The sequence below is a fragment of the Gopherus flavomarginatus genome, chromosome 7 (assembly GCF_025201925.1).
Source record: "Gopherus flavomarginatus isolate rGopFla2 chromosome 7, rGopFla2.mat.asm, whole genome shotgun sequence".
Taxonomy (NCBI): domain Eukaryota; kingdom Metazoa; phylum Chordata; order Testudines; family Testudinidae; genus Gopherus; species Gopherus flavomarginatus.
This window is the reverse complement of record NC_066623.1, coordinates 53,577,729-53,596,106: the sequence shown is the minus strand read 5'-3', so window position 1 is coordinate 53,596,106 and position 18,378 is coordinate 53,577,729. Positions and strand designations below refer to the sequence as shown.

The 18,378-nt window shown below is 44.6% G+C and overlaps 1 protein-coding gene across 1 annotated transcript in view; it reads right to left on the bottom strand.

Moving 5' to 3' along the window:
• RXRG (retinoid X receptor gamma) overlaps nucleotides 1–18,378 on the bottom strand; it is a 56,337-nt gene that overhangs the window by 21,145 nt on the left and 16,814 nt on the right. The window contains exons 2-4 of the mRNA XM_050963279.1: nucleotides 11,938–12,197; nucleotides 1,448–1,592; nucleotides 516–695 (exon numbers count right to left, since the gene is read on the bottom strand). Of these exons, the coding sequence (XP_050819236.1) occupies nucleotides 516–695; nucleotides 1,448–1,592; nucleotides 11,938–12,197 (585 nt within the window). The remainder of the gene's footprint in view (nucleotides 1–515; nucleotides 696–1,447; nucleotides 1,593–11,937; nucleotides 12,198–18,378) is intronic.

Genomic DNA, 18,378 nt, shown 5'->3' with positions numbered 1-18,378 from the left:
TTTAGCTCTAATGATCCCTGGTAATGACTAAACTGGAGGTTGTTGCAGACACATACTAGGGGAGGAAACCTCGGTGATGGGTTTCCACTGTGTGTGGGTCTGCCAAGAGGAATCCCTCAGAGCATGAAGCTGTGATGAACCTCGTTATAGATTTTAGATGCCTCTGGGAGGCCACCAACTACCTTTCCGGAAAGGAGAGGGCTTGGGTTGCTATAAGAATCAGAACCAGCCAAGGGCAGTACGCGAGGATGCTCAGCCTGGACAGTAGAACCTCTGGAGCAGAACTGGGACCCGTAGCTCCAAATCCAAGATGAGGCCGTGCTTTGGGTGCCTGCACAGCTAGGGGCTGAGGAAAGGGTGTGTCCTCAGACTGTCTATAAAGCTCTCCTGAAATACCACCTGCCACTGCCTGGAATCCCACCAGTCCTGGAACGTACTGAGGAGTCCACTTCTTCCTCACACTAATATCCAGCATGTGTATTTATATACCCACCCTGGTGCATATTACTACCTACCTTCTCTCTTCATACCCATAGCCAGGCACTTCTGATAGCGGCAGTACTGGCAGCGGTTGCGCTGACGCTTGTCTATTAGACAGTCTTTGTTATCGCGGCATGTGTAGATAAGGTCCTTTCTTATTGTCCTCTTGAAGAACCCTTTACAGCCTTCACAGCTGTACACCCCGTAGTGCTTCCCTGAGAACATGAGGAGAAGAAGTCACAGATCAACATACTGTGTTTTTCCCTTGGTCAGAGGTTCCCTTTAAATAAGACCGATGAGGGAGGAGTTTGGAATGGCTCTACTGATGCAGTTTTGGAGCCTTGCTTTCTAGTCCTGACTGTGGGTGGCAGCAGAAATGCTTTTTGCTGGTCTCGGCCTAGTCCCTGTTTGTGCACATCACAAAACCAGCACAGAAACAGGCAGCGTTCAGCATACTTAGTGAGGCCAAGAGAGACCCTGGATTGGAATAGTCGGGCTATTGCAGATTGCAGTGGAGGTGCATTAGTACAAATTGTACAGAGTGTCATACCAGCAAAACAGCGAGTGCTGCTGGCCAAGACTGAGGTGCAGTGACAAGGATGGGTGTGTGTGGGGGGGGAGACAGGACTTGGGGCAGAAATGGTCTGGGATATTCCCACCAGGATTGAGGTGCAATGCTCGCTAGGGGCCCAGACAGGAAGAGCAGCGTGTGCTAGAGGGCTCGGTAGAGAGGTGCATTGTAAAAACGATAATGCTACTGCTCAGGGGCAAGATGCATTGACAGAGCTGTGTGCAGGAAATCTGCATAATAAACCTGGTCGTGTTATTGTGGCATCAGTATGTTCTAGCAAGATCCCTCAGCAAATCTATGCAGTGTTGCTTCCTATGCAAATTTCACACCACGGCCCAGGGAAGGCTCCCTTTGTTTAAAGCTGCTCCACTGAAATAGCGAATCGGAATCATGTACCTGATGATCTGTCCCCGCAGATTGCACAGATGTGTTTGGCCAGGGACCCTGGGCTAGTGGAGGGATAATTCACGTTTCCAATCCCTGGGAGGCCTGGCAGGGGCTTAACGTCTTCAGAGCTGCTGACATTGTTCATGACATTGAGCTAGAAAAAGAGGAATTTACAAGAGATAAGCCTGATTTATGATTCACATTGCAGTAGCATCCAAAGATCTAAACATTGTGCTAGGGGCTGTCCAGACACATATCAGGACATATTTTTGGTTAGACCTGGTTGGCATATTTCCTGAAAAAGCGTTTTTGTTACAAAACAGTCTTTTGTTTAATAAAAAGGTTTAAAAGGAAAAAGATCATTGTTGCAATTTTTCATGAAAAGTTTTGTGATTTTTGATGAGAGCTGTCTGGAGGACACCAATTCCATTTAGTGGCAATTTTCAAGGTTTTGAAATGTCGTTTGTTCATAAGAACATAAGAACGGCCGTACTGGGTCAGACCAAAGGTCCATCTAGCCCAGTATCCTGTCTTCTGACAGTGGCCAATGCCAGGTGCCCAGAGGGAGTGAACCTAACAGGTAATGATCAAGTGATCTCTCTCCTGCCATCCATCTCTATCCTCTGACAAAGAGAGGCTAGGGACATCATTCCTTACCCATCCTGGCTAATAGCTATTAATGGACTTAACCTCCATTAATTTATCCAGTTCTCTTTTAAATGCTGTTATTCCTCACTGGGAACGAAAACAAAACCTTTGGGACATTTTCAATTCAGGAAAGATTTTTGGGTCAAGGTCTCCGATCACAGCACAGCACAAATGGGTGGTTGGGACATGGGGTTGGGGCAGACCCAGGTTCCAAGCCGCTGCTCTGCCTGATTCAGAGCCCAGTTCTACATCCTGGATCACTCTAACTCAAACATGTGAATCTGATCTGCCCATACCCCAGCCACTGGACTACAGAGTGAGACACTGGCTACGTCCACACTATTGCGGTAAGTCAACCTAAGTTACTCCAGCTATGTGTCTACACAATGCAGGGTTGACGGGAGATGCCCTCCCGTCAACTTACTTTCATCCTCTTGTTCCCAGTGGAGTACTGGAGTCGACCGGAGAGCGCTCTGCTATCGATTTAGCGGGTCTTCACTAGACCCACTAAATTGACCATCGGTGCATCGATCGCAGAAGCATCGATCCCTCAGGAGTGTAGACGTAGTCTCTGTCTTTCCACTCAGAAATGACCACACTCACCAGATTACCCTGGATCCAAAAAACCTTACAGAGGAAAACTAAGCAAAAACAAAGTCCTCTCCAGGGAATTTTTTCAGCTTCAGTGTAATAGTGTATTTCGACCAAATGAAATTGGGTCAAAAATGTTCCAGCCAGCTCTTCTTTTATTGACATTTTTAAACTGAAAAAAATTTCAAACCATTTCATTCATCAACAACAAGGTTTTTGATACATCAGTTTTTTAGCCATTTTAATACTGTTTTCTCATACAAAAATCAAAATAATATTTCATTAAAATAATTGTGAATAATTTCTTTAAAAAATTGAAACATGGCTCCAGTTTGAACAATACTTGAAAAAAAAACAGATTTGAATTTTTTCATGAAATTAGTTCAATTTCTGACCCACTCTAGCATGCACCTTGACGAAATAAAAGAAAAACACACATTTACACATACACCCCTCCTTTAAGACGTTAATGATCTTGTCAATGTTGCCCCACCTGCCAAGTGGTGGGAGTTCTGGGGTCTTGCAGGTCAGTTTCCAGTGGAGGAGAAATTGGCAAATGGAATTCAGGCCTAGCCTAATTGTAACTTGCTTTATTTATGTATATACACCAATCCCCGAACAGAGGTGGTCAGAAACAGCATGCAGGCAATGGATAACTCCAAAGCATGGGAGTCTTTGGAGCCATGGTTTTGGTTTGGTCCGTTATAGAGATGAAGGGCCATTTGCAAAATTTAGCTCCAAATTCAAATATCCCTAGAGCAGTGGTCCCCAATGTGTTGCCCGCGGGCGCCATGGTGCCCACTGGGACATTTATGTGTGCCCACCTAGTGCCCAGCAGGGGAAAGAAGTTGTGGCCCTGTGACTGCCGGGGACAGAGAACTCAGGCTGTGAGCATGATGTTCTCTGTCCCCAGCAGGTGCGGGGCCCGCCTAGTGCCCAGCAGGGAAGACAAGCCGCGGCCCTGCGCCTGACGGGGACAGAGAACTCCAGGGCTGCAGACTGTGGGCGCTGGTGTTCTTGGTCCCTGGCAGGTGCAGGGCTGCGGCTTAAGCCAGAGAGAAGCCACGGCCCCACACTTGCCGGAGACAGAGAACTCTGGGGCTGCAGGCTGCAGTCGCCGGTGTTCTCTGTGCTCGCGGCTTCTCTACAGCTTCTCTCTTCTCTCTGTATTCATATATTATGTTATATTAAATATGATGTTTTTCATATTATTTAATATACAAATATAAAATAAGCCTTGAAAAACTGTTGGCGCCCGCCACACTCTTCTGAAAACATGAATGTGCTACTGGCCACAAAAAGGTTGGGGTCCACTGCCCTAGAGTGTTTGGATGGGCAGGTTTGATCCCTGATTGTGCCCAGCTCTGCTTTCTATCTCAGTCATTTTTCCCCCAGTTCCTGTGAGGTTTGTTATCGTAGGTCTGCTTTTAACTCTAGAGCTGCTGAAATTGACTTTTCTTCTTTTAGAGAAAATGCTTTGAGCATGTCTGAATCCTCCTCTTGTTATGGCTCAGCTCAGTTTGAAACACCAGTAGAAGGGAAGACCTTTTCCAGCCTGCAGAGCCATAGCTCTTTCATATTGAGAATATAGGCACGTGACAGCCAGTTTACGTCCTTCAGTGGATGGGTACACTTTGAATCCATGAATTAACACAGGATAAAGCTCTAGCATGTGTTCTTCACTTGTAATGTCCCTGTGTTCTTTGACTGTGCTCTAAACCTGAAATGGTGACTTTGGCATGCTTCAGCTTGCAGCGGATGAGTTTGTGGAATGCACCCCCCAGGCTGGCAGGTCGTCTGTGTAAAATGTGTCAAGCATCCATAGGCTCCGTATCCATGAGACCCAAGCACGGGCGAATGGCAGACATGTATGCTCCAAACATCAACCCCTCCTCTTGCAACATCTGCAGGACTTGTTCAGAGACACAGATGTCTCTCACATCCCTCTGGGGCTTTACAAAGGGAGCGTGGCGCAGCCAGCCTGCTCTCTTCCGAGTGCACTGCCTGCTGCGTCTAGAGAGCTTTCCTTTGTGCAGGTCAGAGTGCACATTCCAGGCAGGATTCAATGAGGAAAACGACAAGCTGCCACGGGAGCAGGTCAGTATGTGTGCAAGCTCCAGGCAAGAGTGCAGACATGAGTGATAATCCGACATATCAGAGGCAAGGGAATTCCCCTGTTTCTAACACTACACATAGAACAGCAGCATGGACACCGTTATGTAGCTGGAATTTAAATCCCGACTCCAAGAGCATCTTAGCATTTAGGAAACTGGCTAAGAGTTTGCTGCTTACAACTTGAAGTGATAATTGCTTAGCAATGAAGCATATTATCCATCAGACAATCAGAGCCTTAATTGCTCAGTGGCTGGTGGAGTTCAAGTCCACAGTGATGATGATTTGTGAATAAAAGGCCCTTTCCATGAAAGTTCTCCTCTTAAACCAAAACATTTTCAAATCCCAATTTTTTTTACAAGTTTTCAAAAATTGCTTGAAAAATCTATTTTATTTTCCATGAAAAATGTCAAAGATGAAGAATATTTTTCGGTTTTGCCAAAATTTTTCCAGTTTTCATTGAAAAATCAAAAATAATTTTCCCTCGTTTTTGAAAACCAAAAGTTTTCCAGGGTTTTGGTTTTTCAACAAAAAATGATTAAAAATGGAACGTTTCTAGTGAAAATTTCTGTGTTGTGAAAAAGTCATTTTTCACTGAAAAAAAATGGGCTTTTCATGCCCATGGTCAATTTTGAACCATCGCTGCACATTGCATTGGCAGATGTGCCCAGCCCCACCATAATGAGGATTGAAGTACAATCCTGTTTGTGACTGTGGAAATGGACTGTAAACTTTTGAACACCTCATCAACCAATGGTTCAAGCAGTGATAGTCCTGCAATTCTTTTGCCATCCAATCCGCGTCACCCGGGGCAATTAATTAGATCACCAACCTCAACTTGATGAGCTGACATTGCTGTTTTTAAGGAATGAAGGAGAAGACTGGAAAAAGGTTGACCACCCCTGTTCCCAAGAAACATTCTGCGTGACAGAGGACTCGCCTCCATGAATGGACGGTAATAAACCCAAGTGTGCTGAGCCCTAACCTCTTTCAAAAAGTGGAAAGAACAAGAGAAATTCCAGCAACCCTCCCTCCCTGGGTGGCTTTCTCCCACTAGGACACTGAGCAGAGATGAATTCTTTATGGTTTTAAATGTTATGTGGGGATGGGTATCACGATTTTTTCCTCTCTTTGGCTTCACTCATAGATCATAACAGCAGCAAAGGGCAGGGGTAAGTTTAGCCATCAATGTTTTTGGAGCTTGGTTCTGCATATTAAGTGCAATGATGTGTGATATTTGGGACAACTGCTTGAATCCAAATCCATTAGCAGCCTGCCTGCTGAATCCCTGAAGTCCAGCTGTCTCATTCCGTTAGGGGGAACACAAGTGAAGTGCACTCTTCAGAGTTGCTAACTCAACATGACAGGTTAGATCTGCTGCCCTGATCAGAGAAGCTGCTTCTGGATTTATCCTAGGCGCTGAAGAAAGGACTCAAACTCCCTTTTTTCCCCCCTGTGCAATATAAGTTTGACAGTAGCTCTGCCCCAGTAAAGTAACAGCAGCAACTTTCATCCTGAAATATCCTACTGTACAAATATAATCATTTACTCGTCACTGAAATGCTGTCACATCTGGGGTGCAGGCCAGCAGCTGGTTAAGAATGCAAAGCTATACAAGTATTTAGGCCAGGAAGTGCAGAAGACTCTTCTACTTGAAATTACAGGTGGAATTTAGGCAGGCAGGATGAAATTAATCAGGATGCAATTTGACCAAGACACTATGGCTAACACATTTATGGGTGGAACAATATTCTCATGGGCTTCCAAATTCAAAGTGTGGGGCAGTAGGAAACACAGGTCTGGAGCATCCCCATTCTTACACACTGGTTTCCACTCACACAAAGTGTCCACCTTAACCCATACCACCGTCTTGCTTTCCCCAAGGTCTCTGATGGCTCTGCCCCTCCTCACAACCCCACCTCCATTCCCAGCTGGATGTCTGGCCTTTTATGGCAGTAACTGTCGAAAATGGCACTCCTGGCTCTTCCAACATGTTTTGCCCTGGGCCACACATCAGGCAGGTAGCTGTGTGTGCAGGTCCAAAGCAGTGTCCAGTCACTTCCCCCCCATTCCTTGTCAGTTGCTGGAGCGAGATGAAGTTCAAGAGGAGATGCGACTTGCTATCCCTCTGATGCATCCTCTGCCTCTCTCTCCTCATGCCAACAAACCCCTTGGGTGGGATTCTCCCCCCTACTGTAGAGTAGGTCTGGAAGAATCCCTGGATGCCACTACTCTTCTGAAAGGCACCATGGGACTTCCAAGAACCTCAAGCCATCAGGACCTTCATTTCACAGCTCATCCAAAAGGTGTAAGGAAACCATCGGCAGCTTTAAATCAGCATTGCTGCCATAGGAATGGCACCGAGCTGGCTCAGCAGGGTCAAGGATCTGGTCCCATATGTTTACATTCTAACACTTGGATGCTATTGTCAGGAGTAGAGCTAGTTTTACAAAAAAAGGAAAATGCAGAAATGTCACCATTGGGTCCCTTTCCAGGCTTGACAGAACAATTTCATTTTTTTCTGATTTTTTTAAATTTCAATATGGACTAAATTCCTAATATTCCTTTTCCCCTCATCTTTTTGCCTCCCCATCCCACTGAATATAATCAAATTAATAATATCTAGGTTTGCTTCTTTTCCCCACTTTTTCATTTGTGCTTTTGCCATTCTCTCGCTGTTTACAAATTAAGGCCATTTTGAAAAAGCGACCGAGGCACAAAAGGAAAAAAGAACCCCAGATATAATTCACCCCACTGCATTCTGCACGAGAAAAAGGGGAAAGAACATATTTCACATTTTTACAGTTTGATTAACAACATTTAAAATAAAATTAAAGTCTGGGGTTTGGAAAATGGCCATTTTTCATTGGTGGGGGGGGGAGAGTTTTGACATAAAAGATTCCAAGTAGCTCATGTTAAAAGCAACTTACAATTTTGCATTTCTGTAGTAACTTGCATTTGAGGATCTCAAAACACTATAGAACAATCTAATCCAACTTGTCCTTGTTTTTCTGTAGTCATGTTCCCTGTACCACCTGCCCCAGGAACCCTTTCTACCACCTGCTTTCTCTTACAGACATTTACCTAATATGCAGCCTAAGCTTCCCTTTTAGTTTCAGGCCATTAGCCTTTGTCCTGCCACCATCTGAGCATAATTCTCTTCTTCCATTTATGTTACCTTGAAGCTATTTATACACTGTTATCCTAGAGCCCTCTCTTTTCTGGACTACACAAATGTAGCTTCCTCAGTCTTAGCCTCTTGAATCTTTATATTATTTTCCATGCCCTTATTTTTAGTTGCTCCACACACACAGTATTCTAGCAGTGGTCCCAGCAAGGATGAGGTGAGAGACACAACTACCCTCCCAATTTTTACATGTGATTCTACTGTGGCCTCATGGCTAGGATGCCCAGACTTAGGAGACCTGAGTTCTAATCCTGGCACTGCCACTGGGTAACCTTAGACATGTCACTTTATTGCCATGGTCCTCAGTTTCCCCATCTGTAAAATGGGGACAATGACACCAACTTCCTTTATCAAGGGCTTTGAGATCTACGGATGAAAAATACAGTGCAGGATCTAGGTATGATTATACAGCCAAGAATGCAGTGGGGGTTCAGATAACACACTGGGAAGAAGGTTACAGTTATGATCCTTGTTTCAGTGACAGGAGTGACTTGCCTAAAGTCACACAGTGCATCAGTGGCCCAACCAGGACTGTGACCTGAGAGTCCTGCCTCCTCACCCCTCGACTAACAACTTAACAATACTCCCTTTGCCAGGCTGAAGAGACAGCGCAGGGTGCAGCTGCATAACTACAGAGTCAGAGCCGGCAGCACCGGCATAACACTGCAGAGAGTGACCCAGGACAGGCTGGAGTCAGGAGTAAAGAAGTATATAGCTGAAAGACACCAGAGGACTTAAACCTTCTCTGTGACGGACTGTGGGGCTGTTTGGTGTGTAGGTGACAGGGCTGTGGAAATGGTGGGTGCATGAAAAACCCCAACGGCTTAGCAAATTCTTTACCCAAGGTGTTAGGGGTCCTCTGGGGACTATTCTGTGATAGATTGTCCTTGGCCCTGGGACAGGCATGTCTTAGGGTAGGCAAGGAGCCATGCCCCAGAGCCAAGAGCAGTTGCAGTCTCTGCATGCAAAAGACAGCAGAAGCTGCTCTCGCCTAGCTATCGGGGGGAAGGGGGCACAAATCAGCCAAACTTGCAGCCCCCTTAGTGTAAGGCCACTTGGGCCTGATTCTCCACAGCACTGCTCTAGCATGTCATGCTGTCAAGATCAATGGAGTAACACCAGTGTGTCACCAGGGTAGTGCTCGGAGAATGAGGCCCAGTCTCTTCAACTGTGTTAATCCTCATTTTCCCTGATCTGAGAGCAGAATCCCCCCTGCATCTGCTGGGGATACATGAGGCAGGGGAGATGAATGAGGCGTTACTGGTGCTACTTCGGGATGGCATGCACACCTTATCACTTGTGAGTGACACGGCCGCTCCAAACACAGGCTAATAAAATGCATAAACCATGCCCAAGCCATGTCCTCACCCCCCGCCCAAGGCCCTCGATCCAGAAAAGCACTTAAGCACGTGCTTAACTTTAAGCATGTGCTTAGCCCCATTGAAGTCAATGGAACCAGAGATTGGGCGGGTGGGGCAAAAAGAGAGCGTCTAGCCCAGTACAAGGCCACTTGTGCCCAGCTGTGGCTTTCCTACTGCTGATATCTTGTGTTCAGAAGTCTCATAGTAGCTGCTTGCCTGGGAGAATGTGCAATGGGCAGGTAAATGTAATGCAGTCTTGTGTCACTCAGCAGCATTTCTCTCCCTCTGCTGCCCGGCTCTCAGGGATTGCTCCTTCATGACCTGTCCCTGGTGCTGAATATTAACTCCAGGCTAACTCCAGCCAGTCATTTTCACTTATGCAAAATACCCTGGACCTGGTTCTCAGTTACTTTGTTCCTGCACTTGAGGTAGAGAGGGAGGTCTCTAAGCCACCTCATATTCTGGAACTATGTGCACATTTGATCCCTGGCGCAAATCAGAGGTGCCTCAGGGCTGCTGGAATGTAAACTGCTTCCCATGACTCCCTATTAGCCCTGGGAAGCAGAGAATAACCACAGAACACTGCACTGCCACTGTACAACCAATCTACCCCCTACACCAGAAGCAAGGAGTCAGCGCTGGTGTGGAGCTCTTAGACCAGCTCTGAGGATCGGAAGCCCTTAGGCCAGGGAGGTTCCCTGTGCTGGGATTTTCTGAGGGGGGTGTTGATGGTCCCTTTATACTGCCAGAATGGCCTAATGGGGCCTTAGTGTAACTGGGAATCAGACCCACCATTGTTGGCATTAAGCTGGGAAGCCCAGTTACCACATGGGGTATTTCAGTCCACTCGTGGGCTGTCTTCACTGGCATCCAAACATCTCCCAAGCCAATTCAAAGTGCCCCTGGTCACATCAGAAAGCATCTCTTGTCATCTCAGCACAGTTACAGGGATACCATCAAGGAGTGTAGGCCGGAAGTGGACAACTGGTTTTTAAATAACAGGGTTCACACCAACCTTAGTATGATAACAAATCAGCAGCACCTACATACTTCATCATGGCTGCTATTAAGCTCCTCACCTGCCAGTTTTAGCCAGGGCATTTATTTAACAATGGACTGAACAAAGCAATCACAAGAATGCTGTAGAGCAGAGGTTTTCAAACTGTGGTCCGTGAACCACCAATGGGCCGCAAGCTCCATTCAGGTGGTTCCCTCTAAGGTGTGCGCCTGGATGGCTGCACACAAGACAATGAAGGGCCATGCACCTAATTAGTGGAGCCATGCAGGGATGGCTCCACTGATTAGGTGCCTGTACCCTGGACCTCATATAAGGTGAGGTGGTGGCCTTGGGGGGGAACAGGGAGTAGGTTGGAGGGGGCAGTGAAGTGATAAGAGAGGATGAGGGGAATTTGAGATGTGCAGGGCTGCAGCAGCCAGAGAAAGAGAAGACTTTCCCCAGCTCCAGGGCTGCAGCTACCAGGGAGCGACAGCCCTCCTTCCTAGTCTCAGCTCTGTGGTGGGGGAGAGAACCCCCTTCTTCCCAGCCCCTGTTCGGGGGCTGCAACGGTCGGGGAGAGAGGGCACATCCATTGCAGTAGAAAGGTACGACTATTGATATTCAAATATGACTTGTGTGCTCTTATATGTAGAATAAAAAAACGTTAATTATTATTAAGGTTTCTTCTATATAGCGCTTTTATCCAAAGCGCTTTACAATAGTTAGCAACAGTACAAACAACATTTGGAAAGATCATTAAGTGAACCGCTGAGACCCTCAGCAATTTTCAAGTGGTCCGCAAAAAAAAAAAGTTTGAGAACCACTGCCATACGGTTTGATCCTGCCAGGGCCAATTATAGGCACATAACTAAAACAGGTTCAAAAAGACAGAAAAAAAACCATTGCAATATAAAATTCCTATTTTTGTATTTGAATTTGAAAATTCTAAGACAATTTTTCATCAGTGTTGCAAATTGTGAATATTTTTTACTGTCCCTCTCTAAACAGTATTATTAAACTCAAACACAAGCTGAAGCAGTATGCAGTATGTAATGAAATTAAAGCTGGGTGAAAGTTTTCAAACAAATAGTTTATCAACCCAAAAATGCAGTTTTGGTCAACCCAAAATATTTGACACAAATAGCTTTGCCCAGCCCCAAAATGGGCTGAGGAGGAGGAGATTCTGTTCATTTTTTACCCCTCCCCTGTGACCAAGAAGCCCAGGGGTTAGCGCTATCAGCTGGGATGTAGGCAACCCAGATTCTCAGTCCCCAGCTAGAACAAACCTGAAACAGAATTTTCTGATTCCCCCAAAAATTCCAAAAGAATTCAGATTTGATTCAACCCAATTTTTTTTTCATTTTTTTGGAATTGCCACCAAACTGAAAAATCAATTATTCACCCAGCTCTAAATTAAATAGAAAAGGGCCTATTCTCTCTGTCCATATTAATGGGAGTTATTTAGGAACAATCAGAGGGCCTCTTAGGTCAGATCCTTGTAAATGGCTAAACATGCACCGCTGAAAACTAAGTGTTCAAACTCGGTCATTCATCCCAGAAATATAATGAGCTGTAGCAAAAGGACAGAGTCACTGGTACCCACCTGAGGGCTGGTGTGCGCCACAAAATTCATGCCAGGAGCTGAAGACAGGGAAACAGAATGAGATCCAATGGATGAAGCAATGACTTTGTATGGCGAGCCTAGCACATTTGCAGGTGATCCTATTGTGTTCATTGGAGACGCAAGAGTCCTTGAAGCAGTCACTGGAGCCTCCAGGTAGCTGGGATGGCCATCCACTGAATTTCCTGGGGAAAAGTTTGATGATGAGCTCACCGATGTAGAACTGGTGTGAACGGGGGAATCTGAAAGCACAGGAGAAAAGCCTTAGTAAAGGGAGGGGGAAGGGAAAACAGACCAATATCTTCTCCATATCGGTCATACTCTGGATTACCCTGTCGGAGTGGCTCATGAGCGTGAGTGCCAACCTCAGGGCAGACTGCTACAAACCTGGCCACAAACCCCAAATTGGTTGTGAGTTCTTCATTTCGATTTCACGAACAAGGTACCAAGGGTGAACTCCTCAAGCACTCTAACAGCCTTTATAATGGAGTCACAGACAGTCCCCTTGGGTACGCTGATGTGCCTTGTCACCCAGGTGAGCCTGCCTTTGTCACAGATGGACCCTTACACCAAAAATCACAAAAATATTCAGGATCAGTCACTTACTCTGGGTCAATTTACCTCAGATCTCATGCCAAAGACAATACTTGTAGCCAATCCAATAGTAAGCTAGCTGAAGATTTATTAACTAAACCCTGGTCTACACTACAAAATTACTTCAGTATTACTGCATCACTCAGGCGGGTGAATAATCCACCCCTGAGCCATGTAGTCATACCAACCTAAGCGCCCGTGTAGACAGTGCTAAGTTGGTGGGAGAGCTTCTCCCGCCAACATAGCTACCACCTCTTGCAGAGGTGGCGTTATTAAGCCAATGGGAGAGCTCTCTCCCGTTGGCTTAGAGTGTCTTCATCAGATGTGCTACAGCAATGCAGCTGCAGCTGTAAATTTCTAGTGTCGACCTGCCTGAAGAAAAGAAACAAGACAATTATTTACAAGGTTAAAACAAGTAAAAATATACTCACAAATGAGTTACGGTCTTAGGTTTCAAACAGTGATAGAAGCTGCTGTAATGAGCAAGCTCTCTATGTTCTTTAGAGCTGACCCCAGCTGCACAGCTGGGGATCCCTTGCTTCTCCTTAGAAGTCCTGCCCTCTCCCTAGAAGTCCAAGGTGCACAGGGGTCTTTGCTTATGTTAGGAATCTTTGCCCCTCAGAATCCAAACAGCAGAAAGGGACGTAATTTTTCTTGCCAGGGATTTTTATCCCCTTCCCTCAGAGGTCAAGCTGATGGGACAAGAGTTTGTGCACGTCTCCACTTCTTGGGTGTTGGCAGAGCAATCAACAAAGTCTTTTGTCCACTGTTCCAGGATGACTTGTCTGATGTCTGTGGGCCTTATTTTGCTGGGCAGGAGGCGACACTTCTTGTGGTAAGCTAGTATCTCACACTTGGTAAGGCTTCTCTCCTGACTGGAGGGGTTTGCAGTTTCAAAGCAAACACTTTTGTAGTTACAGAACAAAACACTTAAAATAATACCTTAGAGCTTGGGATACAGATATTCCAAGTGAGATTAATGCAGGCAGCAACTCACAAACCATTCAGAAAGTCCAAACGCTAAACACATTTCTATAAAGCCAATGCCCATTTTAAAAATGCTAACACACAGGTGAGCCAGACTGGTTTCCAGCTATGTATTTGTCAGTGTTTAATGAGGCCTATGCATGAGCTGGCACCTGGTCTGCCAGCATCACACACCCATGACAGTGTATACAGAAAGGAAGGAGGAGCTGCACTGGTTGAGACCATTGGAGCATTTTGCTGGTACCTCGTCTGGCCTCCTGCCATACCAGACCATACCATTGACTCATCCAGTCTTGCATTTCACCCCTCCTCAACCAAGAGCAGATTGTTGATCAGCATCCTTCCCCCTGCAATTCCACATCAGATCACTGTTATCTCACCTCCTGCCATATAGATCAGAACTTTGACCCATCTAGTCCGTATCTTGCCTCCCATGATACTGTTTGGGTCATTTGTCCATTTAGTTTGGTATCAAAATGCTCCAGTTTCAAGAGTTATTTCAGACTCTTATTACAACCTTTGCTTTGATTATCATGTTGGAAGATATGCTAAGATAATCAGTGCCAAAAAAGCTGGAATTGAAAACTCATGCCAGTTTGCAAATTATATATCATTATCCTCTTCTGTTGAATGAATGTGGTACTGATAAAAGCTCTTTGGTTGACATCTCAAGCTAAATCAGTGCAATGGATTCTGGGTAAGATTTCAAGTTTCTGCACTTACAATACCGAGAAACACAGAGTCTGAAAAGTACATTCATTTTTCTGCATTTAAAACTAGAACAAGTCAGCTGTGTTCCTCTAAATCCAACTGAACAACACAAAAAACAATACATGGATCTCTCTGAGCTGAACATTTTTAGAAAGTGTGCCACGTTTTGAAGAGGCTGGTTGAGTTAGATAACAGTCAAGGGCCTGTCTCCTGAGGGGAAAGTGTTCTTACTTGGAAACCATTAGGGAACAGGACATTTTCCTTATAATTTCTCTTCCAGCTGAAGAATCACTATATCCCCCACTGGGGATACTGAGGAAGAAACAAGTGAAGTGACTCCCTTAAGGTCACAAAGGACTTTGGTAGCAGAGCTCGGATGAGAACACAGAAATCTTGCTTTTCGTGCCTTTGCTCTACCTATTAATCAAGACCACCTCTCTTTGCCTTGAAGGCTTCTGTGGTTGTCATTGTATCCTTTTGGTATGTGTTCCTTTCCCACTGGGAAAATTGATCCAAAAAGCAAAAGTAAGAATTGACAAAGACCTTTTCCCCTCCCTGTGCAGAATTAAATCTGAAATGGGTTGATAACAGCAAAATCCAGTCCTCCTTGACTCTGACAAATGTCTTTAATGTTATTCAGGAAGCTGACCTTTTCCCATCTTTATTGTGCAGCTTCCCTCTGAATCAGATTTGATTGTTACTTCAGGTAAAATAACAAACACTGTCACATAAACAACTTTGCAGCAATGTTAAAAGAAGAAAAGCTGCCTTGCCTGCAAAGCCAACAGAAACTAACAGTCATGCTCTAAGCCAGTGGCTCTCAACCTTTCCAGATTACTGCACCCCTTTCAGGAGGCTGATTTGTCTTGCATACCCCAATTTTCAACTCACTTGAAAACAACTTGTTGACAAAATCAGACGTAAAAATACAAAAGTGTCAGAGCACGCTAGTACTGACAAATTGCTGACTCTCTCATTTTTACCATATAATTATAAAATAAATCACCCGGAATATAAATGTTGTACTTACATTTTGGTGTACAGTATATAAAGCAGCATAAACAAGTCATTGTATGAAATTTTAGTTTAGTACTGACTTCGCTAGTGCTTTTTATGTAGCCTGTTGTAAAACTAGGCAAATATCTAGATGAGCTGATGCACCCCGTGGAAGACCTCTGCGTTCCCCCAGGGGTACATAGACCCCGGTTGAGAACCACAATGGTAGCCATGGAAAATCAGTTGTGACGACCTTTCCCCTATGCACCCTCATCTCTCCACTCAGAGTGGAATACTCTAGGCATGAGAGTTCTGCTTTGAGAAAACCAACAGAAGAAATACCACTCCACTGAAAGGTTAATGGTAGGTAACGCAGATCACAGATGGGCCAGCTAGATCAGAAAACATTAAAGATGGAAAATCAGACAGCAAATCTAAGGCTGCTCATGCAGTGAAGAGAAATGACCACACATTGCGAAACAAGAGTTCAGTCCCAAGCCTTGCTACAGATTTCCTGTGTGACCTTTCACATTGGATGCCATCCAGTGTAGGCACCTTTCACATTGGATGCCATCCCCAGCCTGGATATCAGTAAGTGGAAATTGCAAGTTACAGTCTTTGCAAGCCCACACCCAGAATCTGGGTTTAGAGACCGGCTCTGTTCAATATCTTCATCAACGATTTAGATGTTGGCATAGAAAGTACGCTTATTAAGTTTGCAGATGATACCAAACTGGGAGGGATTGCAACTGCTTTGGAGGACAGGGTCAAAATTCAAAATGATCTGGACAAATTGGAGAAATGGTCTGAGGTAAACAGGATGACGTTCAATAAAGATAAATGCAAAGTGCTCCACTTAGGAAGGAACAATCAGTTTCACACATACAGAATGGGAAGAGACTGTCTAGGAAGGAGTATGGCAGAAAGAGATCTAGGGGTCATAGTAGACCACAAGCTCAATATGAGTCAACAGTGTGATACTGTTGCAAAAAAAGGAAACGTGATTCTGGGATGCATTAACAGGTGTGTTGTAAACAAGACATGAGAAGTCATTCTTCCGCTTTACTCTGCGCTGGTTAGGCCTCAACTGGAGTATTGTGTCCAGTTCTGGGCACCGCATTTCAAGAAAGATGTGGAGAAATTGGAGAGGGTCCAGAGAAGAGCAACAAGAATGATTAAAGGTCTTGAGAACATGACCTATGAAGGAAGGCTGAAGGAATTGGGTTTGTTTAGTTTGGAAAAGAGAAGACTGAGAGGGGACATGATAGCAGTTTTCAGGTATCTAAAAGGGTGTCATCAGGAGGAGGGAGAAAACTTGTTCACCTTAGCCTCCAATGATAGAACAAGAAGCAATGGGCTTAAACTGCAGCAAGGGAGATTTAGGTTGGACATTAGGAAAAAGTTCCTAACTGTCAGGGTAGTTAAACACTGGAATAGATTGCCTAGGGAGGTTGTGGAATCTCCATCTGTGGAGATATTTAAGAGTAGGTTAGATAAATGTCTATTAGGGATGGTCTAGACAGTATTTGGTCCTGCCATGAGGGCAGGGGACTGGACTCGATGACCTCTTGAGGTCCCTTCCAGTCCTAGAGTCTATGAGTCTATGACCTTGGGCAAGCTCATTTCACCTCTCTGGGCCTTGTTATCCCCAGCTGGAAAATGAGGACAATAATGCTTACCTGTGCGTTACAGGGTTATTGGGAGGCTTAATTCATTAATGTGTGTTAAAAGCATTGAGAGTCTCACTGCTATAGGAAAAGAGTATCTTGGTCTGATAAAATCATGAAATCTATCTGTCTATCCAGATACTTACACAGCCACCATCATTGCAGTATCTGAACCCCTTGCAAACACCAGTGAATGTATCTTAACATCGTTCCTGTCAGCTAGGGAAGTATTACTGTTCCTTGTGCATATATAACAAACTGAGGCACAGGAAGATTAAATGACTAATGGCTTGTCCACATAGGGAAACTGACTGGAACAGCTACTCTGGAATAGCTCCCTTTGTGGACTCTCTATTTCTGAATAAAAGTCACTTTATTCTAAAATAATTAGTGTGCTTCCAAATGAGAGTAATTATTTTGGAATAAAATCACTTCTATTCTGGAACAGAGTGGTCATACAAGCATCTCTTCTATCATAGCTTATTCCAGTCCATTTCCCTACGTAGACGAGCCCCAAGGTCACATAGGAAGGCTCTAGGAAAGCCATGAATTGAATCCAGGCCTCCAGAATGCCAGTCCAGTGCCTTAACCTCAAGACCAACCTTCCTCCCTTTCGTCAAAAAAATTAACAAATCAGTTTACACACAGTAAAGCTCTGAACATCCTTCACAACACCCACCCATAAATCGTTTTGTTAGGTAAGTAAGCCATGGAATGTGCCAGGTGTGAAGACAGTGAGGTGACAAAATATCTAACATCCTACACTGCAAACACAGATGCACTGCCACAGTTCTAGCCTCTAGGCATGCCCAGATCTGACACGGATCAAACTGATAATGACAATGGGGAAGATCCCAGGTCCAATGTTGCTAACGCCTGCTAAGACAGAAGACTGAATACAAATATGTATTTCATGTATCATGGAGGATTCCTGGGGCAAACCAGATTAAAGTGGACCTCAGTCTATTGGCTGAAGAAATTGAAGATGGAAAATTTAGGGGTAATTGTCACATTAGATGACCCTACCAAGGGGATAAATTTCCTGGTGGTCATGCAGAAACCATGCACATTACAACTATGACAGTGCCTAAATCCACAAGACCGGAACAGAGCTGTCAAGCAACAGGATTATATTTGATAAGGTAACAAAATTGACTGATGCCTCCTGGGTGCCAGACAGCAGATAAAACTGGACAAAGAAAGCTCACTGCTAACCACAGTTAATACTCCACATGTAGAGTTGGCTGCCCTTGTTCAAAGTAAATGGGCTGAATTTTTATAGAAAAAGGCTGTTTTTTCCACCCAAAGAATAAAAATTGTGAAAAAATTGTTAATGTCGTCTAAATTTTTTGGTCTCCTCTAAAATTTTCTGCAACAATTTTTATCCAAAATGTTATTGAAATTTTGCATTTTTCAAAAAAACTGGTTTTCAGAAAATAAAAAAGAAACATTTATAAGCATTTTGGTA